At 35.1% G+C, this 24,438-nt stretch overlaps 2 protein-coding genes across 3 annotated transcripts; one reads left to right on the top strand and one right to left on the bottom strand.

The window, feature by feature from the left end:
- LOC120344372 (protein SPO16 homolog) lies at window positions 1-8,930 on the bottom strand. The gene is made up of 5 exons (XM_039413570.2): window positions 8,782-8,930; window positions 6,321-6,519; window positions 5,803-5,931; window positions 5,072-5,224; window positions 1-712 (listed from the first exon to the last, which is right to left on the bottom strand). Exons 1-5 carry the CDS (start codon window positions 8,866-8,868, stop codon window positions 564-566), a joined length of 717 nt encoding a protein of 238 aa, XP_039269504.2. The 5' UTR covers window positions 8,869-8,930; the 3' UTR covers window positions 1-563.
- Window positions 8,931-11,664: 2,734 nt separating this feature from the next.
- LOC120344370 (stomatin-like) lies at window positions 11,665-18,902 on the top strand. 2 transcript variants are annotated; one of them, XM_039413566.2, is made up of 8 exons: window positions 11,665-11,764; window positions 13,635-13,741; window positions 14,756-14,828; window positions 14,904-14,986; window positions 15,359-15,562; window positions 16,256-16,311; window positions 16,906-16,984; window positions 17,906-18,902. In XM_039413566.2, the coding sequence occupies exons 1-8, from the start codon at window positions 11,695-11,697 to the stop codon at window positions 18,092-18,094; spliced, it is 861 nt and encodes a 286-aa protein (XP_039269500.1). In that variant the 5' UTR covers window positions 11,665-11,694; the 3' UTR covers window positions 18,095-18,902. The 2 variants fall into 2 exon arrangements, with proteins under 2 accessions (XP_039269500.1, XP_039269499.2); XM_039413565.2 differs by lacking the exon at window positions 11,665-11,764 and adding an exon at window positions 12,191-12,333.
- The last annotated feature ends 5,536 nt before the right edge of the window (window positions 18,903-24,438 follow it).

Here is a 24,438-nt window from a genome sequence, read left to right as displayed (position 1 = left end):
ATGCAAAAAAGGTAACGTAGAAAACAAAACAAAAAAAGGTAACGAAATAACAACAAAGATAACAATTAAAACCAGATAACATTTTTATTTGGAATAATCTTATGTAGTCGAATTCTCACAAGTCACACATGACTTCTATTGAGTAAAAAAATTCAATAAAACTGACTAAAGTAAGAACATACAAAGCTGATATTGAATATCGAATCAGATTGGAAGCATGTAATCGCCTGACCAAGATGAAGTTTGTGGATTGTGAAGTTTTTCATCCAGCAAACAGACGTTATATTTTTGATTATCCCATTTCAAAAACCAGGTAGACATGGGGTACTAGCAGAGGCCGACATTTAAAACATATATACAAATATTTTCAGAAATAAATTGGAAAGAAAAAACAAATAAATGCTTGACAGTGCGAAAAAACAGTTGCATGCAATATGTGTACACAACGAAACAACGAGTGGCACGAAACTCGGCATGCATTGACACACCTGGATAGTGATATTCAAAAAATCGGTCAATATCCAATTCGTTGCTCCGTCTTGTTCCAGCCTTGTAGGATGTTTCTAGTGATAAATAGTATTCTTTCCAAAAAACTCTATCACATGTTTAGCTGTAGCATCTTCCAAGTTAGTACGTTCCAAGAGGTAATCCTTGTTCCCGGATAGTACAATGTTCGCAAGGCTTCCACAGGCACGATGAATAGCATTGGCATGTATTAATTAATAAAAGATAGCATCAATAGATAAGGAATATTTTATCAAAAAATAAAAAAATATATATATATACGTAATGCATAAATTAATTCCAACAGAGCACACACAGTCAACACTTTTATCTCTTCTGGTAGACGGAATTATTGCTAAATCATCAGCTTGATACAGAAAATTACAATCCCGCGCGGCTATGGTTTGAAAACTTATAAATTAAGTTTTGTAAAATATAAGTGAAATACCCAAGTTAAAAAGTTCACATCTAGATCATAATTACCAAACAGGCGCCATAACGAATCCGGGCTTGTTAAATTTCAATGAAAAGTGTGCAACTGTCAAATTATCATCGAAAACCAGACACCGACTGAAGTGATGTTAAAAGGTATCTAAAATGGACTTCACTAAGTATTCATCCCAAGTACGAAGCGCCTTCAATCGGTGACCAATAGCGTATCATACATTCAATAAATAAATAACTACAAATAAAGAAATTAGAGCCTTACACCTTATATACTGCTTAAGTAAAACGAATTCTTTTTCTGGCCTACTATCTTATATTTTGTTGCAATCGTGAAAAAAACGTGTCACATATTGAGCATAGAAGCTTTCATCGCGAATTTATAGAAAACTGCATTAGAGACATATCATCCCCATTATCCTGGGCATATATCGCCTGTTTTAACTAGTATGTCCGCGACTCAGTTCTATTCACAACGTTTGTAACAGTTGTATGCATGTAGCGCATGAATTGATGATAGGAAATTTGATTAGCGCAACATTTGGTTACTTTTTAATGGAACATCAGTCCAGTCTACGGCTCCAGACATTACCGTCTAACAAAAATTTAGAATCTTACTAATATTTCCCTTTCTAGAATCTAGATCGATAAAAAGTTTGCATTCGATTTTTGAATAACAATTTCGGCCTTCACTATTACATACTTCGAAAAGTCTGAACTGACGACTCCGAGTACTCTGACGTATATTTTTGTGGTCGGAAATACCCTTTTACTAATTCCACTCTATTTATCAATAAAAGTATAGATAATTAAGGGTATATTTTACATACACGTCACCTTTAGTCTTCGAGAATCGTTTAGTAATTTTGTTTCGTAAACCACCTGTCGTATCTGTCTTGACGCTAATGCGTTTGAGACAATTAACAAGACAGACTACTTGCAACCTCCCATGCAACAAAAACTGCGGCAATTGGACCGAGTAAATCAGGTCATAATTTGTCAATCGCTAAAATTGAGTCCGTACTTGGCTAAAAAAAAACTGTGCAGAGAATACTGGAGGGAGTGTAACGAATGATTACTTTAAAATGCTATTAAATCCAACATATTTGCTTCAAGTCGAAAGATAAACTACAATTGACTCCGACGGCGAAATTTGTCGGGAAAAGAAGACGACAAAAACACAAAGGGCGCGCGACAAAGAAAATGCGCAGTTAAAAAAATACAGCAAATTTCATTTACTTTTGATTGTAAATCTATTACGATAAATTTTACAAAACGTGATCAAAGGCTCGTTCTAGCCTTAAACTATTTCTGAATCGTGTCTATGCCATCGCTATCATGTTAGGCTTGCAAACAACATTGGATTACTCTAAAATTTATGGTAAATATAATTACGTCGTATCAGGAGACAATAACGAGGAACAAATCAATATTTCATCGGATGAAATAAGTCCAATTACCGGTATGTTACATATTGCAGTAGGAAAAACTATTTATAATTTTATAGTATAGCTAGTCTCTGGTATTTACGTATTTTGACTTTAAAACGCGGATTTAAATCAAGAGCGATTAAAAAGATCAATTCTCAAGTTTACGTTTTTTATGATCGAATTATTGAAACTAACCGACGAAAGCAAATAAGAAGAATTTCTTCGCTCAGAGAAGTGTCGTAATTCAAAACAAATTTTGAAATAATTTTCATGTAGAGACGTATCCAGTTAGATAGATATTTAATATGAAGGAAAATTGAGAATTAAAGCGCCAATTAGAAGGTGCAAAAAACATATGTAGAAGAGTGGTTATTTGTAGAAAATAATATTTACAACATTTAGCACTCGCGTATATCAAATTTCAATTAACGAAGAAAGTCAAAATTTAACGAAAGATGTTACCTATCGATAGCGCTTTCAACAAAAAAAAGGTTGGCTAGAATAACCAGAAACAGACTTTTTTTTTGAGAAAAAAAAGTATTACCGGTTGTTACTTAATCATCAACAACGCCTCGCTAAGTCGTCATTCTATTCACTGCATTTTCTTAGTACTTACACAAGCTGAACACTTCAAAATTGAAATGTGGAACCGCTATTGTGATAGCCGCATTTCATTAATATGGTGGATACTCAAAAAATAGTCATATTATACTGAGAAAATCACATGGTAAATTATGCTTCCTTTCGCTCCGAGCCAGTCCAAGTCGGGTACGGAAATAGTGAACAACATTACGGCCCGAACGAATGCATGTATGTTAGAATCATCGATAACCGACCGACGGCGATGAGCCCAGCAATCATCAGGCAGATTAATCAGCTTTTATGGCATTCGAGACTGAGAATTATACTAAAAACTAAAATAATGACAACAAATGCTCTCCAACAACGAAAAGACTGATGGAAACCTCCAGTTCATGACGTCCTAAAGATTCTAAGGTAAAACCTGCGACTACATAGACCAACATAATTCTGGGATAGTGGCCACGAGATGTCAACTCTGGCAGAACTAACAAGGAGCGTGAAAATTTGCTTTATTTAATGAAACTACGGAAGCTAATTTCCTTTATAAATGTACTGTGGTGCGGAAGTCCCATGAGAATACATAACAAAAATTTATTAAAAAAAAAAAGCAAAAAATCATAGAATTAGTCTCGTCACTACGCGCGTATTACTGTTACATGATTAGGTTACAAGTAAGAGTCCGAAAATTTAGTATATGCTGCCTTAAACAAGTATAAAATACTGTATACTGGCAGTGGCGACAGCTAATACGAGTGTCCATAGATAAAATTACAAACAAACAGAAAAATTGTGTAAAGCTTTCCTGATTTTGTTAGAATAAACATTTTGTGACATTTAAACTTTTACAACAAAAAATGCATTATTCATGTTGACAAGTTTGCGAGTTATTGGAAAGACGAAAGGTTCAAAAAGGGATGCGTGGTCGAGCATTGACTGAGTGAACTTAGAAATATTTTTTGAACGAATGACTAAAACAAACTAAATTTTGACAACCTTATCCACATTTCCATATCGATAATGAAAGAAAAATATTGGGGTTACATCCGCAATGATTCTACACATATGGAGGGGTAGAGAATCGAAACTAGGAATTTATAAATTTATTTTATTCAAATTTTACGCAAAATATACCGTAGCTGAGGCACTGATCCATATTAATCATTGTATTACATAAAAGCTTTTCAAATCTTTACATATGAAGCATGCAGGCAACGGCATATTTACAATATTATCCACATTTCATATATGCTTCATTCGAAACGTTCTTATTTGAACTTGTAGTCTTCAAAAATTTAAATTGTCCTGGTAATAAGTTCCATCTCATTACGGTAGGATATATGCTTCCTAAAAAACTGGCATCAAATATTCTCTCGTACCGGTAAGAAATATATATAAGTCAATCACGCGACAGTATGCTGCAACTTCTTTTATAACAATTGAAAACCGACGCTCGCTATCAGAAGTACCTTTACTTTTTTATGCTACCTAAATAATTTGCCACCGAACAGGTTGGCTCGATTTATTATAAAAATACATGCAAATAGTTTCTTTCTCAATTAAGCATTGCACAGAAACATAAAATTTCATCCCCGGAGTAATCAATCCTCTTAGACCCAAATTTAATTTTTGAAATCTAATTTTTCGCCACTGCGTGTCAAGTTCAATTACTGAAACACTGGCGGATTTGTAAACGAACTTCCAAAAAGTATTTTCTTCTAAAATTACCAGAAAGTATTTCCAGGTTAAAAATGTGAACAAAATTTAAATTCTCAGTAGTCGATCGGTAAAAAATAATCGTCGTTACGTCGTTTTGCAGGTTCTAATCCCATGTGTGTGATTATGTGTAAAACTGTGCTCCCTTAGTGTTGAAAGATGGGTCACTTAACCGCTGGTAGGTTGCGATTTCTACTATTAAAATACAACCGAATGGTTTGGTATCAGTCACCATATCTTTTCACTGGTAATTATTTATACGAAAAGCCGTGGTCCGCCACATAATTAGATTTACAATACCATCAAATGCTCGTTTCAAATAGCGCAAGTCCAAGACGCAACCAAGTAGATAAAATAAACGACTATATGAAAATACCAAAGTATATTTGAAAGGATATCATCTTTATCAATTCCTGCACACACGAGAGCATTTGCAATGTAATCTGTACTATTTGATTTTTCTTGAGATATTTGATCAATTGTTTCTTTTGTTTTTAAAATTGATTCTTTTGTTGTGGCATCCCCCATAGTTGTTATACATTCAACACATTCTGATGAAATAATGGAAAAATGGACATACAGTGAAGTTGTTTTTTATTCATGTGTCGCCTGTACGTATTTATGATTTAATAAAAATTGAGGCTACAATTGAGAGTTTCATATCAAGAGACGAGATAGTGTAAGTCACAAACCTGGGACATGGAGTGAATGCTGGACTCCGAAAAAAGGGACGTGAGCACACTTCAAGTCATTTTTTGAGAACAACATTTATGACTGTAACTTTCTACATAAAAAATACGTAACACATTCTTAGTAATACTTTTGTATAGAAGTTTGCTAAAGGAGAATATTAGACGTCTGAAAGCAAAGACAATGACTCGTTAGTATAGTAAGTCACAAGTAGTAAATAAAGAGTTCTTACATTTATAAAAGTAGTCAAACCAATACCGGTACTAAACAAAAAACATAATTGTATTGAGACGTGAGAAATTGCTCTGCAGCTTCAGAAGTTCGGGGAACTGAATTACTTTTACGAACTGCTATATTATGAATATGGTACTATTCCCTGCATTATGGATCGTACAAAATCAAACGTTATTTTTTTATATATCAATAAATCATATCGTACCTCTTGCGTTATGCGCAACAAGAATATTAAGATTTGACATCATGAAATATTCTTGTAAAGCTGTAAACACCATCATTTCATGTATGTCAAATTTTGCAGCTAGTAAGACGACGTATGACTTCCTGTTAACTATAAATTATGAAATGTAAGTAATAATTTCATATCACAATTAAATTAGCCACCGCCCACCATATGGCGTGCCTGAGCAATCCATGGTTTTGATCAGAGTCGTAGACTTATAGGTATAAGTATAAGTTTATTTCGACTCCATAATCAGCATAACAATAAAACGATTGGTAAAAAAAAATAGATAAAAACTGATTATGAAATCAGGAGAGAAAACAAAACCTTAGATAAGGTTTGAGGAATGATTCATCAGACTCTCACTGCTACGTTGGATTGGGACTCTAAATTTGACGACATAAGATTGGATTATACAGATCGTTTTGTTCCTGATTTCCGCTTTTTATTCAAACCAAGGTAATGCCAAAGTAGACTATACTAAATTCCATAATTACCAGAAGCAAAATGCGATAGCGTTGATAAAACAGTTTTGTCAAGTATAGAGATATCAGGCTTCGATGAAATAATACATTCACTATCTTTTCTTCCAACAGCCCAATCCTTGACAATTCCCTGAATTTGATAGACGATGACGGCGAGCGAAGACTTGGGAAATATAATTGAATTTTTCTCTGTTCTATCTGATACTTTCACCTGTACACAATATAAATAATACCAATATTGTACTGCATAAAGACATATAGAAACTTGCCAAATCTGTGAAATGTGGCGACACTGTAGCCATTTACCTATAAATGGTCAATAACGATGTTGCCAGAAGCTTTTAATAAACGGTTCTTATGATATTCGTTAATAGTATTGCCCATAAAGCTGCACCCTGTGTTACTCATAACGTTTTACGCGGGGCCACGTCCATGACATAATTCAAATTCCGAGTCCCGATATTAATGTTGATATGATAATATTAAATGAGAAATTTGAAGGTATAAAACGTAGGAAATGTCAAGAATGTATAATAGAAACAAGCATCTAGTTTATTGATATTATATTTTAGATCTGAGTATATATACTTAAAATGGAAGTTGGATTTAGGTGAGTATATCTATTTATCATTGGCATGTGAATAGTAAATTTGTGTTAGCTTAGCATATAGTGTATTTTACAAATGCTCTGTAATAAATATTAGATCTATTTGAACACACATTGCCTGTTAACAATACGGCATTTTTTAAGAACAACATTTATGACTGTAACGTCTACATAAAAAATACGTAACACATTCATACTAATATTTTTGTATAGAAGTTTGCTATAAAGGAGAATATTAAACGTCTGAAAGCAAAGGCAATGACTCGTTAGTATAGTAAGTCACAAGTAGTAAATAAAGAGTCCTTACATTTATAAAATGAGTCAAACCAAAACTAAACAAAATTGTATTGAGACGTGAGAAATTGCTGTGGAGCTTTTGAAGTTCGGGGAACTGAATTACTTTTACGAACTGCTATATTATGAATATTGTACTATTCCCTGCATCATGGATCGTACAAAATCAAATGTTATTTTATATTTCATCAATCAATTACTACCCTTGCTGACACAACTATGGTGGCCCATCGTTGTCACGTGAAATGAAAAAAAAAAATTCAAAATCGGACTTCCTCTTGGGAACAACGTTCAGACGTCATGCATAATACGCGTACAAACGGTGTTCCCTGAGTTTCTAATTCTGATTTTTTTTTTCTTTTTTTGCAAATTTTATTTTATTAATTTTTTATTTTGTTTTGAAAAATTTTTTCCGATTTTACGCGTGACAGCGATGGGCCACCAATCACCATACACATCAACCAGTAGATAATGAAAAACTTAGAAAAATACAATCTGTAAGACTAACCACTAAAAATTCCAAAGCAATTGGTCACGTATTAAATGAGAAAAGCCATATTTTCATACGGTAACAACAAGAATGAGAAAAAGAATTCTAACAACAGCATAATAACAAAAAGATTCACATAGATGCTCAAATACATGGCCACAAAGACCAAAACGAAGTAGTACGGGTGTATTTATTCACAGCACTTGTAGAATACCGTAGTCTTCTCGAATTCGACGAAAAATCAGGTCGCTAACGCGGAATCGCCACAAAGTGCGGAATTTTTGTTCCTGTCATCACACACAATAACGATTCCCATAGATCCCACAGACATTTTCGAAATAACCTAAGGTAATAGCTTCCAAGCGACAACAACAATCTTTAACCAGTGAAAATTTCAGTGGCCCGGTAATTCAAGAAAAGGGCGATTTTTTTCGTGCTAACAAGAATTCTAACACAACAACAATATAATACCGAAACGATCTGTAGTTCCTCTTTGTGTCCCACAAGGTTGAATGATTTATACTTTCTTTATCCCGGAGGAAGGTAAACACACGTACAATTTTAATTAATCTCAAATTGCCTTTTAACATTATCATCTAAATCAACGGTGCACAACCAGCGGCCGTCGTGAAAAAATAATGCGGCCGTCCACATACAAAATCCTATATAAAAAAAAGTTCAAGATATAGGATTTTGCGGCTATGCTGGCGTATATTGAAGCAAAACAGAAGCACTACAAAAAAGTCAGACGACACGATGCGTCACAATCTGGGCGACCGCCCAGTCATACAAACTTCATAATTGGGCAGACTGCATCTCACATGGGTCAAATACGCAGTCATGACGTCATAAAAGCCCCCCAAAAAATTTCGCGCGACTTCGGCGCGCTCATCAACCCCCTGGAGTCCGTATTGAATACAAATGAATGCAATGTGGCCGCCAATAGGAAAAAGGCTAAGCACCCCTAATCTAAACGAATAGATTTGAGACTGAAATAACTTAATAGGGGTAATAACGATGCAGTGCTTCCCTATTCATTAATAAATCGGGTTGTGCAGACATTACTAAATATAGAAACTCACCTTGAAACGAAATGTAGAAAAGTACCTCGAAATATCTGTATCTCTTAGTGATTCGTGTATGACTATAGGGGTGCAATTCGGTTCCATCAGATATAAATTATCAAAAACTAGGACTAATGGATATAATTTATTGTCATATAGCTATCGTTTTTTTTCTATACTATAGTGAAAAAAATAAAAAACTGGAATTAGATTTACGAGTTTCCCTGAATCAGAGTTCCAGACTTTTGAAGGTCGATGTGACCTAAATTACCGTAGTCGAAATTCTTTACTCTAATGTGAAAAGGATTCGCAGTCATTTTTTGAAACACAGACTTGTAGCCCAAATTTTGTCAATTTAAAATTGGGTTTTCTAACAGTCAATGGATATCAGGGGTTAGATTACACTTTTCTTCAGGGTACCATTTAAAATATGATCCCGAGGAATCTACCAAACTTGTATGCATACCCAAAATAAAGGATCCATGTTCACGGAGGCTCAAAATGTCAGAGATCTGAATACAAATGCTATTTATGTGATATAGCCTGTGGTGAGATTCAAATTTTTCGTCAGCCGGTTCTATAGAACCAGTGCGAACCGGCTGAATCCCACCACTGGATATTGCCCATATGTACAGTATTGAGGCAATGTCTTTTTTGTGATTGAAACAGTCCGCAACAACAATTAGCCTCTATTTTCTACATATCTCATGAATGTTCTCGATGACTCAAACCTACCTATTGTCCCGTATACAGCTTGTATTTTATCTTACGCTACAACTAGACCGATGTCGACATAATCTAGTGGTCGGTAGCTCTAGTAACAGGCAGCTCAGTGTATTGTCCCAAACCCATGTTTCCCAACCGATGGAGGATCCTGCCCAGTGAGGAATTGTTTGTTGTTGGTAGTGAGGAATCTTGCTTTTTACTCTCGTGTAGTAGCCTTTTACTGATATTCTTTATTATTACTACGATAGTTATTAAACTGTACAAAAACGAGAGTGTGACTTGCGCATAACACTAGCTAAGGATGCATTTTCAGTTATGATAAACTCTGATTTAGGCTCTTTTTGTCAAGAACTGGAGAAGGAATTTCAAGTTCAGTTTTTAATTTCATTTTAATTATCGCACCAGAATAGGAATATAAATTCATCATTCAAAGTATCAATTTGGAACCACACCAGCATTAATATCAATGACGTGATATTTCATAAGTTCTGAATTTCAGCTCAGATAAAGAAAAGTATGATGCAACGCTAATCTTACTTTGAGCGCAACGCGGTCTCTGTTGCCAAGCGGTAAAGAACTTTGACGGGATATTTCATAGGTTTTAAATTTCAGCTCAGAAAAAGTACAGTACTGTATGGTGTGCAGCGCTAATCCTACTCTGAGCGCAACGCGGTCTCTGCTGCCAAGCGGTAAAGAACTTAGTATATTTCTCCGTGTCTTGTGTCTTTTCGAGACAATGGCTCATCAGCAATGACTTACCGGTGACGTAACAATTATAATTTTGGCAGTCTCTCAAACACCTTTTCGTTCGGACTGTTTTCAAGGGTGGTGTACATATTATCTCGTTTTGCAGTTTCGTCGGTTAATTTCCAGTTTTTGTTCATGCGTCATGAATTTAGGTGTAAATCGAATAATTCAGTGGTCATTTTGTTCATGGGATAGTTTCAGTTTAATCAAAATGAGGCCCGTGGAAGCCACGATAGACTTTGTTAAAACAAACTGTCGGTACTTCTTACAGGCAAAGCGTTGTAATGTTCTGCTTTCTGTAATGTTTTCTACGCTTGTTGTCATACTTGTCATTTTTCGCAGACATACTTCATATAATTTGTTCATATTTTAATGTAGCTTTTTGACTATATATTAGGACAAGATAAAATTTTCTGTGAGCGGACGTGTTATAAATATGCATTTTCACGAATTAGGTGCGTTCCGGTTGTTAAAATTTCCAGCTCGTCACTGGAGCAATCCATGCAGCTGCGTACAATAATTTTAATGAATGACTTTAATTATGAGATTTTGAATTTGATACGTTTTTCACTTTACGGTAAATATGTTCGTCTTACCAATGGAAGTGTTCCCACGAACTAAAATATACCAGCTAAATTTCAGGTGAAATCTGTAAATGACAGCAAACGATACAAAAACTGTTGATTGCAGACGAAAAGCGACTGGCCACGTAATGACACAATTGTTGATTAGTGAATGTATGCGAGAATGCGGCGATGAACATGTCGAAATGATGTGTGCCAGCAATAACATATGCTCATTGGTGCCAGTCAAGCTTTATCTACACACGCTGCATTCCTCTTGTGCATACGAGTGTGAATAAAATTCCTGAGAACGAACGTCAGCTACATCTTACGCCAACTGAAGCTGCGAACTCCTGCGGCTGTCTCGTGATATCTTTTAGCTGCGGGATACTCTAGTGATCAACCCCTCCTGTATTATTACTGTACCGGTATTTGTTCGGGAATTTTTTATTATTTATTACTTTGCGGCACGTGATGTCGCACGAATATTCGTCTCGTGCAGATTACTCATCTTTGTTATTTTTTTTTTATCGTATTCAAAACATAAAAACGAGATTGCGCGACACTGCAGCTAAGACTGTAAGGGGTTTCAGCCAGGGTTTACCGTACCGGTACCGTACTCGTCCATTCAGCCATTAGAGAAATTTGTATTATTGTTTGCTTATGGCAGCAGGAAAAGTTTGTAGTGAAGTAATATGCTGATATCTGCATTGCAAGATTTTTTCACGAATAAATATAGAAATAGTAAAATATGACTTTGTCGCACTTCAGACAAAGTGAAGGTTAACGTTAAGCCACACCCTGACATCATTTTCTTTTCTCTGTTTAAATATATAACTTTGCCGTACCTAAATACCGGTAAGATAGTTTGTTTCAGCAATTAGTTAAGAAATTGATGAAAATGGATAATTCTCAGAAACAAGCTTCTACTTCTCGAAACACTGCCGCGTATAACGTTCACGAATGTAAGTCCCAAAAGCATGAATTGACTTAATTCTTATGGCATGTTTTTAAAATCCAATTATCCCACCTATAACAGTTTATTATTATTTCCATCTAGTTATACTGTTATATTTAGAACCAAACAGAAATCAAGTTTATTACCAGTTTCTTATGCTTGCATAAATCTGTGAAAGTGGAAATTAACATTTTTAGTTACCAAATTAATTAAAATTATGCAATGTTTCAATGCTGCAATGTGATATAATCAAATCTATTTCATTATTGTTGTTGACACTGAGCAATCTGTAAGAATGATGATGCTTTCGAGTTTTTCATTTTTTTCTACACTACTCAATTTTGATTCGATTTATTTTTCTTTTGTTTATCGCATGCTGTTTTTTTGTTTCAAATAATCACAAATCACTTACATTCCTCGTTGTTTTTAATAAAATAACGGTAATCTCTCTCAGATTCCAGCTAATAAATAATTACAAAAAACATAAATATTGATAATATGTGATGGATGTAGAACAGGCCCAAACCACGGGATTAATTCAGGAAAGTGTTAAAGCTAATCATTACAGTTATAATTGTAAGTTTTGTTTGCCTAGAAAGGTGAAATAACTATTTGGCTTATTCGCTGTTGTGTCCATGTCATGATTGTATATGTGTGATATTCACCTGCCACTTGAGTATTAATTTCTGTGACTGTGTGATAAACTTCCATATCTTTATATATCCATAAAGTAGTATAAGTCAATAATCGTGCTGGTGGTATTCCAGGGCTGCAAATTAAGACACTGTGTTGTTTCTTATATTGTGTTCCACCATAAATGATTTTGATTCTATCACAGTGCTCTTCAACAGGGGTTCCGCAATACATGCAGTGGGGTTGAGTGAGTTTATAGGGTTCATTAGGGGTTCCGCGTTTTTTATCAGGGGAAAACATTTCTTGCTTCAGCATGTTGATGCGTCATTATAAATATTCTTAGACCACCGTGTCTCATTCAAACCCCAAGTAGGCCAGTTCGTTAAACAAGAGGTTTAGTCACAGTGCAGTTAATAGACAAAACAGAAATATTTTCGGTTGTTGCCTCACTTTAGTCATTGTTATGCAACTAACAAGAACGCTATTGTTGCACCATAGTTACATGATGTTCAAAGTTTGTAGATATTGCTCGAGACTAGAGAGAGTATACACTACAAACTAGAGTTGTTGTTCAGCTTTTTGTGATACGTTACGAGTATTTCTTTTTTTTTTTTTCAATTTTGTTAATTGGGGTTCCATAAAAAACGAAAAATTATATCAGGGGTTCCACAATAACAAAAAGGTTGAAGAGCACTGTTCTATGAGGAAGCCTGTAAAGTTTTATTAATTCATTTGAGAGCTAAATTTGTGCGTCATGAATATTTTTGAGATTGGGCTCAAGAGTGGCAGTTCATCCTAATGTCCACAGCCCTGATTTTTTTTTCATTTTTCCCTCTTTGAAAATATTTTGACATATTATGCATGCATTTTGATATATCTTCTTGTAAAAAAATATTATTAAGATGCATTGAACAATTTAAACTACATGTAATATTATTTGAAAATTGTCATTATTAAATGAGTTTTATGTTGTTCCATCTTTTCAGAACTAAAACATTTCTTGTTTTGTTTGTAGATATTTTCTGCATGCTAATTTATGTCCTCAATAATATTCTAATATTGGCTACAATTTTAACACAATTTGTATGATAATTCGGATAATTTTACCAATATTTATTTAGTCCTCCAACTGACAACATAGAATGATACAAAACAGCAATGAATCATTAGATTTAGGTAACCCATAACATCACATCAACCCCACCAACTAAATATGCATACATAACCTTTATTCTCTTCTCTAGCTGGTAGTACTGAAGAGGGATATGGATGCTGTGGAATCCTGTTACTGATCATTTCCGGTTTTGTTATTTTACTCACTTTCCCGATTGCAATTTGTTTGTGTGTGAAGGTTAGCATTGCCATTTAATATTACTACCGTATTTGTCTCTTGGGATTAATAGGCTGTAGGGTGGTTTACGTAACTGCTGGTTGGTTACGGCTTCCTCCACCATCAAGGTCATGTCTCCGAAAACGAATAACTGGCTAACTAATACCCGACGTGGACTAGTAACCGGACGAGAGGTGTCTTATCACCTTTTCTCTCCCTCTGGGTAAATATGTAGATCCTATCCTAATAGCTTTATGAATAATTGTATAGCCTGTAGTTATATAAGTTCTTGTTTTAAGCATTGTTCCTTATATTGTCACGTCTTATAGCCGAACTTGAAATTGACAAATTGGACCAGTGACAGACAGTTCAAAATTTTCTCAGTTCTCTTTGTATCGAACTCAACTAAAAACAAGTTCCCTTATTCCAGAAAACCATGCCGAACCTAATAGCTCTAAATAACAATATTTGGTTTGCAGATTATTTCAACATTCCCCTGAATCCCACCACTGAATAGGGCTGATTTTTGTGTCATTTTCCACAATGAGCTATCCCCAGCATGGTTTTTCAAACTGGGGTCCTCTGACCTCTGGGGGTCTGTGATAACAGCACAGGGGGTCCGCATACGGCATGAAAATAGTCTGATCAATCTTCCATGATTGATTCTAATCAAAAGGCAATTTCATCTTTTTTTTTTGCAAACGAATGTTAATAATTGCTGTTGGGAAAGGCAATTATTATTTTATTATAATTTTATTAATAAACTGTGCATTGAAAAGCAACCTCATCCATCACATTAATGTAGTTTGTGCTGTAAATGAAATGTTATTCTTTCTCGTTGTTTAGGCACAGAAATGGATACCGAATATGATGGGGGTTCGTCAAAAATGAGATTCACAAACAGGGGCCTGCGGCCCAAAAAATTTGGAAAACCCTGATCTACAGTATTGCTTCCACATTTGGGAACATTACATGAATTCATATTATCAACTATACATGCTATTTTTTTTTATAATATTCTTCCTTTTTTTTAAGGTTGTGCAAGAATATGAAAGAGCTGTGATATTTCGTCTTGGACGTTTGGAAAAGGGTGGTGCGAAGGGTCCAGGTTAGTCTAAATATTAAATGATGTACAAAATATTAATAATATTGTGGAATATTGCATGAATATCCTGTTTCCAAGGTATCTTCTTCGTTATTCCCTGCACTGATGAATACAAGAAAGTTGATCTCCGTACACAGTCGTTTGATGTCCCACCTCAGGAAGTAAGTCATTACATGAATGCTTAATGAGATTTGATTCATGAATTATTGATTGATGCCTTGAGGAGATTTCATTTTTGAATTTATTTTGAGTGATTCCAATTTCCAATAGGCATTTGAAAGTTAGCATTATTTTATAGCAAAATGGCTCTATGAGTAGAAAATATTCATGTTTTGTGAAATTGTGATAGGCGTGCCGCGAATAGTAAAAGTGTGTGACACGATTTGAAGAAGGTTGTAAAGTGGAAACCACTGTTGTAACTTGTAACGCCTGTAAAACTGCCATGGCCTTTTTTAGTTTCGTTCACAACTTATTGAGTTTATTTGACTTGTATTTAGAGATTTTCGAATCTATATGAATTTAATGTTTGACAGATCCTGACCAAGGACAGTGTCACCATCGCTGTAGATGCTGTGGTCTACTATCGTGTCCAAGATGCCACAGCAAGCATTGCTAATGTGGCTAATGCAGATGGTGCCACCCGTCTTCTCTCCCAAACTACTCTTCGAAATATGTTGGGAACAAAAAGCTTGTCCGAGGTGCTCACTGACCGGGAAGAAATCAGCTCTGGAATGCAGGTTTGTATACCCATTTCCATTGTGTCTTATGGAATAGCTTTAGTTAAATAAGGAGAAGTCTTTCAATATATTTAAGGCTTTGCATGGTAAAATCTTATAGGACGCTGAAATTAATTTAAATTAGTTAAAATTCAATACCACATACACATTTTATGGGTACAAGTGACATATTGGATGAACACAATTAAAATAAGATGGCATAACATCTTAAATGCTTATAGTCATAACAACCATGGATTGATATTTTACGCAACAGAGAAATCAGTATCTACTGAAGAAGTCGACTATTTCAACAAGTGATATACCCGTGGTGACTGCTTCATTTAAGCTGTTGCACAAGAAGTTCCAATTTGGAACCCCCCTTAAAAAGTTCTTGCTGCACCCCTTGTCGCCTTTTATGTAGGCTATACTGTGAAGAAAATAGGTATAATCAAGTTTTTAAAGTTTTTGTATGTAACAGTAGCAGGTTTGGTTTTTATTTTGAGTGTAAACTGTTTCAATGATATGGTTGACTTTTTTCTCACTCCTGTATTGATTACAGTTACTGTTTCTTCATTATATTTGTTCGTATAAAGTATATTTTCAGTATGTTGAAAAAATAAAGTGCTCATTGTGATTACTGATTAGTGTCCTTGAATGGCAATTGAAAGAATCTCAATGTTGTGAAAATTAGCCATTTGATTTCATTCTCAGGTGACATTGGATGATGCAACTGACCCATGGGGAATCAAAGTGGAGAGAGTTGAAATGTAAGATCAATTTATTTACAGGTTTATGAAAAATCAATTTTACAAATGGAAAGATGACAGTAGAGACAGGATATACTAGTTATTTTGGTTCCTGTGAGACCACATTAGCAGTATCTCTTCTCATAATGTGTCATGAAATTGAAATTTTCTATGTGCACTGCACATTGCTGCTTTACCCCTTTTTTAATCCGAAAAAGCTGAATATAAGTAGACCTGAGGTTAATTTTTAGATAATTGTGTAAGCATAGCCTACCTAATTTCTAATGTATCGGGTGAGCTTGTTTTAATGAATCATTGGCATCCAAGGCTAGAATACAAGATTGATAATCTCCTTGTAACCTCTTAAACCTTGAATAAACATTAGCTGCTATTCATTGATGTAGCCATAACCATTAAATAGGTGAAAGTTTGCTAATATAATAATCATTATTTCTTACTCATTTTACATAGGATAAGCTTTTTGTCTGTTGGTTAATTGGTTTATTACTCACAGAATTATCTTTCAAATGTCATCACACGGAAATGAATTAATTGAGCTCGATTTCCTCATTTTACTCTTTATTTCATGCTCATACTCTTTATTAAATTTGACAGCAAAGATGTTCGTCTGCCAGTACAATTGCAGAGAGCCATGGCTGCTGAAGCAGAAGCGGCTCGTGATGCCAGAGCCAAGGTATTTGAAATAACTGATTTGCCAAGTGTTATCGAACATATTCAAATAAGTAATATTGTTTTCTGATTTCCGCTGAATATTGCCACGGATTTTGCAAATTATCACTGTATTTGAAAAAAAATTCAAATTTATCAACATTACCAATTCCACTGCTTGGTGTAGGTAAATTATTGAGTCATAATTTTTTCATACCCCAATTTTGCCATGACTATTAATATTTTCCCAAGTTTTAATAAAATATCTACTGGAAAATAATGGAAGTGGTTTATTGCACTGGTATTTACTAGAGGTTTTCTTCTATTATATTTTTTACTGTTTTGGTTTTTCTATTGCAAAATAAACATTTTCCTCCTTCAATGTTTGTACAGTCAGCCCACACAGTCTAAAATATTGAAATATTAAGTATATTGAACCAATAATAAACAAAGGCTTTCCTCATTTAGAAAAAATAATATTGTACATTGAAAAAGAACCCAATACCATTATTGTAAGATGGTAATGCCTGGGTATAATGAAATTCATAGAAAAGAAAACAATAATTTGTTACAAATGGACAATCAATTTCAAATTTTCAGTAGAAGATGGAAAAGTTGTTGGAAATCCTTGCTTCAAATTTTAAAGTCCTATGGAACCTGACATTTTACCTAACATTTTGCAGGTTTCATTTAAGAGGAACACTTTTTATTTCATATTGCTAACCGTTTTGCTTCTACATGATTTCATCTTCAGCAAACTCTCTTCCCTTACGCCTTATGGTACTACTACTGATGCCGATCTTCATTCCTTTTGTTTTTCCTATTCAATCAGTCCATTAATGCACAAAGCACTTGATTTTAAGGCAGACTGCTAACAACAGTTTGCATTTATCTCAGTAGCGTTGTATATTTTATTTCCATCGATAACATTACTTTATATTAACAGGTTATTGCTGCTGAGGGTGAAATGAATGCATCAAGAAAGTTGAAGGAGGCTGCTGATGTTATGAGTGAATCACCCAATGCCATGCAGCTACGATACCTGCAAACACTCACTTCCATCAGTGCAGAGAAGAATTCCACCATCATTTTCCCTCTTCCCATTGATATGCTTAGCACTCTTGTGAAGAAGTAATATGGTTTTGATCGTTGTCTTGATTATCAATGTTTTCAGATTATATGGTTATTGTTATCATAAATATCCATTGTCAACCATTTCAGTATTGTAAATAAAGAATCAGAAAGATCATTAACTTGCTAATTTTGAACTGTTGTTGCATTGTAAACATAAAAAATTATTAACATGAATAACAAATTATTTTGATTTTGGTTCACAAACAACACTAGCATGATTTATGCAGTAAACGAAAGGCAAATCTTTTATCTTTGTAATGTCTCGGAAGAATATTATTTACGGTATATTCTTCAATCTTGGAAGGAATGAAAATATTCTTTCAATATATAGATGAAAATGTGAATCTTCGGCTGTTGCTAGATTTTCTGGAATGTAAAATTTTCAATTTTTTCCTATTTAGTATTGCCTATATCACACAGGTCAAAAATCAGATATTTTGCACTAAGAGTGTATTTATTTGAATGAATTGTGTAATATCTCTTTCTCATGACTATTTTGTTATTTTTTTCAATATATAATTATCATGGCTGCCTTTTTATTAAAAGAAGTGAATCCGGACTCTGAAAGTTTTGTCTTGTGTCTTCAAATCTAACAAGTTTCTAATATGTATTTAACTTTGAACTATCAGTATATTTCTGCCTGACAAATAATTAACTAGTTCTCTAAAGTTGCAGTAAAAAATGATAAGAATCGGCTGCTTCATTTTTTGTTTGATAACCTGCTAATTCATGTATTATAAGTGATGTTGCATGGCCATGAATGTTTTTTGATATTCTATTGTGTATCATCAATATATTGCTAATATCGAGATGTTCATATTATTTGTGGTCAAGTTACGGCCGGAGATGTACGGGTGTAAATAGATAAGTACGTTTTTAAGTTCATTTATCTCATCTGAGGGGATCAAGACAGCATTAGGATAAAACGAACCCCATCAGATTACATGGGAAATACATGCTGGGATGTTCGCCAAACGTCACGTCTTGATAGTCCACAATGGAATTCAGAAAGGTCTTGTAATTTCACTGTAGCATAGTCGTTTGCGTCCGTTGTCATTGATTGTAAAAAAAACAAACTGTAAAGGCAATGTAATATAGGAATGTATAGGTTCACAACAGATCCAATCGTACGCATTTGGAAACCTGCTTTGCCATCCAATGCGTGCGTATACATAACAACTCGTGGCAGGTAGAGTCGCGGCTAAATTTTTCTACAGCGAGTTCACAATGTATTCCCCTGTTAAATATGCAGCCTCGACAACGCCAAGAAAATCTCATCTGTTGATCGGACGAAAATTGAAAATGTTCACTTGAAACACCGATGTCAACAGGAAAAAAAAATAGACGTGCTGTTTTATTCTTCGAACCAAAGCTTTTCGAATGATTTTCACACATAGTTTCTTGATTTTATTTTGTGTTCCATCAACTTGTATCCTGCGCACTTATTTCAGAACCAAGAATAAATCTCTTCAAATCCTCATCACCTAATTAGATTCTAAAGCGAACCAGAGCACGGAAATTTTGTAGTTTGCACGTTGTTTAATTTTGCCAAATTCCATGTGTGCATAAAAAACACAGCATTTTTTGACCAAGAACAACGTGCCCTTTCTATTTCCATATCATTACTGATTTTATGTGCTCCACGACGAGGGAGAGAGAAAGAATCCAATATTTCGTCAACCAGAAAACACCTAATATAAAATATAATGATAACAAAATAGGTGAAACAAAAGTTTTCGGTATGACTGGGAGGTAAGGATACGACCACCATAGACCACGATCATCTGAGTCATTTCCACCCAATACAACACATGAATAAATACCTAATTTGAAACAGGTTATTTTTTTATTAAACTCTCAGTTTATAGAAAACTATTTACACTATTTACAAAACGTAATCTGATTAGAACGAGAACAAATTTTGGATTAGTCTGATCAGCGTTGGGAAAATTTATTCAAAAAAATGACATCAGTAACATAATTTAGTTTTTTTTTAATTAATTTAATGGTAGAAAAAGAGGAGTGCCTTTCCGAAATAGATATGGGATGGGCTGCTAATATTAGACCTGACATCCTTATAATCGTTCGCATGCTTTTTTTCGAGCTCGTGCTGCTGAGCTGAGCACCCTCATTCTTCCGACAGCAAATACTTCGCATGGTTTGTAGAATTCTCAAGTGTCCGTACAGCACCATATAGTTGTGCTTCCGTTGGACTAAAGGATTTGGCCAACTTTTTAATTTTGCTTATTTTACCGCGCATCCACTCATCGCAATTGTTGATTGAATTTTAATAAATCCTACCTTTGAAATTAAAAAAAAACGGTGGTCGAACCAACGAAATAAAAGAATCGTAGATTGTGAGCCAACGAGTAGGGCTTGGCAATTTCGAAAACCGTGTGATTTCAGAATCGAATCGAATAATTTTTTCGAATCGAATCTCGAATACTTGAAAATATATAATTGTAAGCGACTTTTTTATAGTAATTGGTCCTTTTAACAAATGAATTACTGAAGACATAGAATACATCACTCAGATAGATTACTGAGCGTTCACACACAATAACAAACACGTTTTATCAATAACTAACTACAGAGAATAGTCATAATATATGTTAGAATTGCGTTGAAAAATTATGACTTCAAGGAACAAAAAATGAGGAATTCATCTAATTCTAGATCATTGGCGAGAAGGAAAAAAACAAGATGGCGGCGATTCGAAATTGAGTTTTAAACCGATTCGAATAATTTACATTTCGATTCGAAATGCCCAGCCCTACCAACGAGAGAGAGGACGCTTTTTCTTTTCTTTTTAAACGTCAAGAAACGTATTTTAACCCAATGCCTAAATCAGTGTTTCAAGCAATGAAGTGAAATTTTTTTGAAACGGCGACAGCACCTACGTACATTGGCACCCGTAGGCTGTAACCAGGACATTTTCACTTGCATACTTTTGCATCCACCGGCATTTGCACCATCGAACATTTGCACTTATACATTTCCACCCATAGATTTTAGCACCCGCAAATAGATTGCACCCGCCGACATTTGCATACATGTACATTTGCATTCACGTACATTCGCACCCATGAACTTTTGCACCCATGGACATCTGCACCATGAACATTTGCACCCGCGTACATTTGCCCCCGCGTACATTTGCATCCACGTACATTTGCACCCACAGACTTTCACCCACGGACATTTGCGCCGATATCTACTTCCACCCATGCATATCTTAAACCACGGATATTTGTAGGCTAGGCCTACAAATTTTAAGTATGAAAAGGAAAAGTATGAAAATAGCAATAGAACCTATTTTGCTTCAATGGTGGTATCCATGGGTGTAAATGTTTACGAGTGCAAGTGTTCATAGATGCGAATATCCGTGGGTGCAATCGTACGTGGATGTAAATATACGCGGAGGCAAAAGTATGTGGGTGCAAATGTACGCGGGTGCAAAAGTAGCCTACTTGTGTGCAAATGTATGCAGAGGCAAATGCATGCGGGATGAAATGTTTGCGTGTGCGAATGTCCACAGGTGCAAATGTGCGCGGGTGCAAAAGTACCGGTTGCAAATATAAGTGGGTGCAAATGTCCATGGGTGCAAATGTTCGTGAATGCAAATGTTCACCGGTGAAAATGTACGTGGGGGCAAATGCACGTGGGCGGAAATGTCCATAGGTGTAAATATCCATGGTTGCAAATATCAATGGGTGCAAGTGGTCATGGGTGCAAATATTCATGGATGCAAGAATCTGGTAGTGCAATGGTATGGGTGCAATTATTAGTGGGTTCAAATGTCTGTGGATGCAATTGTATGTAGGTGCAATTGTCCCGGGTGCAAATGTACGTGGGTTCAAAGATAAATGAACCGTATAATTTGTGCAAGGGGGCGTCCAAAATAGACTTATTCGATTGCAAAAAGTCCGGATATGTACTGAAACATAGGAAAAACGATAGTTGTCTGTGACAAGAGGGCGGCTGTGAAAACGAAGTTGAAATGGGGTTGTTTCATTGTAATATTAAGCCTCCTGATTTAGGTATTTGACCTTAGTGTCCATATCCTTGAGCAGTGTTCTTTTGTATTGCATATATTTAAAATCAAACTTAAAACTCAACCGGAGAGTATTTAATTACATTTTCACATTTGGTTATGTATTATCACTATGATCAAAAGCTTACAGCATGGTTTGAGAGTATCTCATTTTTTGTTATATAAATTCGTATTAGACTTACATCTTTTATGTCAGAAGGTTATATATAAATATATGATATAAAATAGCAGCAAAAAAGAAATTCTTAATCTGGATTAACTGCACCCTCATGCGGACTGTTTCCAAATTTTCCCCGAACTTCCTTTCATTTCATTTTCCGGAATAATGAATATAACTTGACTTCGAATCGACTTTCTCTGTTTCGGCGGTTTGGTGTTCTCTATTTACTCTCTGTCACAACTGCACAAAGATCGGTTTAAAAGGCATATGAAATAAATAAGTATGGATGGATATTAATCTGATGAATGAACTGATAATGGGTTTACGCCAACTTCTTAACTTAGGTCTAAACCACTCGAGTAGTTTACCGGTACCGCACCGTAACTTTAGCTACGCACCGTACCGGGACCCTACTAAAAAGGTAGGTGTCATAGGTATCACTCCATAAAAAGATAGGTATCAGTAATAAATGACTAAAAAGGTAGGTATCAGTAGTAGATGACTAAAAAGGTAGGTATCAGCTACCTTTTTAGTCATCTACTACTGATACCTACCGTACTGCCGTACCTTTTTAGTCATTTACTACTGATACCTACCTTTTTAGTGAGTGATACCTATGATACCTGTGATACCTATGATACCTTCCCTTTTTAGTAGGGCCCCCGTACCGTAGCGGTTTTGAAAGTTAGCGTAGCCTACACAGTACACTCACTGCTGAACTGACTGATACCTCTGTCAGACCAGCAGACTGTACTGCAATCAATGGGTTACACAGATAATTTCTCTCTTTTTTATTTATTTGTTTTTATCTGTCAAATGTATTGTTATCCTGATTATGGAGTCGAAATAAACTTATACTTATTATACACTTTCAGGCTTAACAGTCTGACAGTGTTTGGATGTGAGGGCAGCGGGTCTCATGTAGTTTCGTACCTAATCCACTTCTAGTGGGCGTAGCATAACAAATTTTTGGAATATCAATCCTAACCCTCACCTGACTATGCCATCCAAAAATTACGTCACCGTGACGTAATAGAGCCCTTCAAACTATAGGAACTGTTGTCCAAGACGCGCAGACGAGCATTTTGAAATTGAATAACTATTTCTCTCGTTTTCTCGTCGCAACGATCCCGATATGAGAGAGATCGCTGACATTAGTCAGTTTTTTATCGTCGGCTCCCATGCCATTTCGGGCGATCGTATGTATATTTGACAAGCCCTATGACGTGACTGTGACGTAATTTTTGGATGGCGTAGTCAGATGGGGGTTAGGATTGACATATCGAAAAAAATTTATGCTACGCCTACTAGAAGTACGTTAGGTACGAAACTACACGAGACCCCAATATGAATGTTGTAGTATTTATCCTGAAACTCATTATGTCCTTTAAAGAGAACAGCAAGGTTTACTGGTTTAAGATCCCATTACATTCAGACATCACTCTGTCAGTCTGTCACTTTCTGACTTTACATCTTGATATCCTTAATAACTCAGCAACTATTAGCCAGAAAGCAAAGAACCGAAGGAAACCAAAATATCAATTAATGAATAGAATTAATAAGTAAATATTCCAGAAATTTGAAATTTGGGGTCTAGCGAAGTAAACGATGTTACTCAGTAACTGCTCAAATAACGCCCAACAGAAATGTGATGTGAAATTTTAATGTAAAAAGATCAAAATTACAACTGTATTATCTTGAAACGTCGCCATCGAAAATGTGAAAAGGTTGACGGACGGACGAAACATAAGAGAACTCATCTGTCCTCTCGTGAGTTGAGTTGTCTGCCTCCCATTTGTCCGATGCATTTAGTATAATGTGTTCGCGCAAGACTGAGTTTTATTTTTAGGAAAAAATTTAAATTTTGGTTGTATTTTCACATTACATTTTTTTTTTGACGTTATTCAAGCACTTACAGCATCCATTTTCACACCACATTTGTGTTTGGGGGTATTTAAGCAGTAAGGCGTTTGCTTCACGAGACCCAAAATCTGTCCTGAAAAATCTATAAAAGTTCCAAAAGCCAGTGAAAATATCTATTGCTTGTCAATTTTTGATAGATTGTAGATGAATCGTTTTCAATTTGTTTCATTTCTAGTGGATGTGTAGATAGCATTATTGCTTTCTCATC

This window comes from Styela clava, chromosome 5 (assembly GCF_964204865.1).
Source record: "Styela clava chromosome 5, kaStyClav1.hap1.2, whole genome shotgun sequence".
Lineage (NCBI taxonomy): Eukaryota > Metazoa > Chordata > Ascidiacea > Stolidobranchia > Styelidae > Styela > Styela clava.
This window is presented reverse-complemented; position numbering and strand designations above follow the sequence as displayed.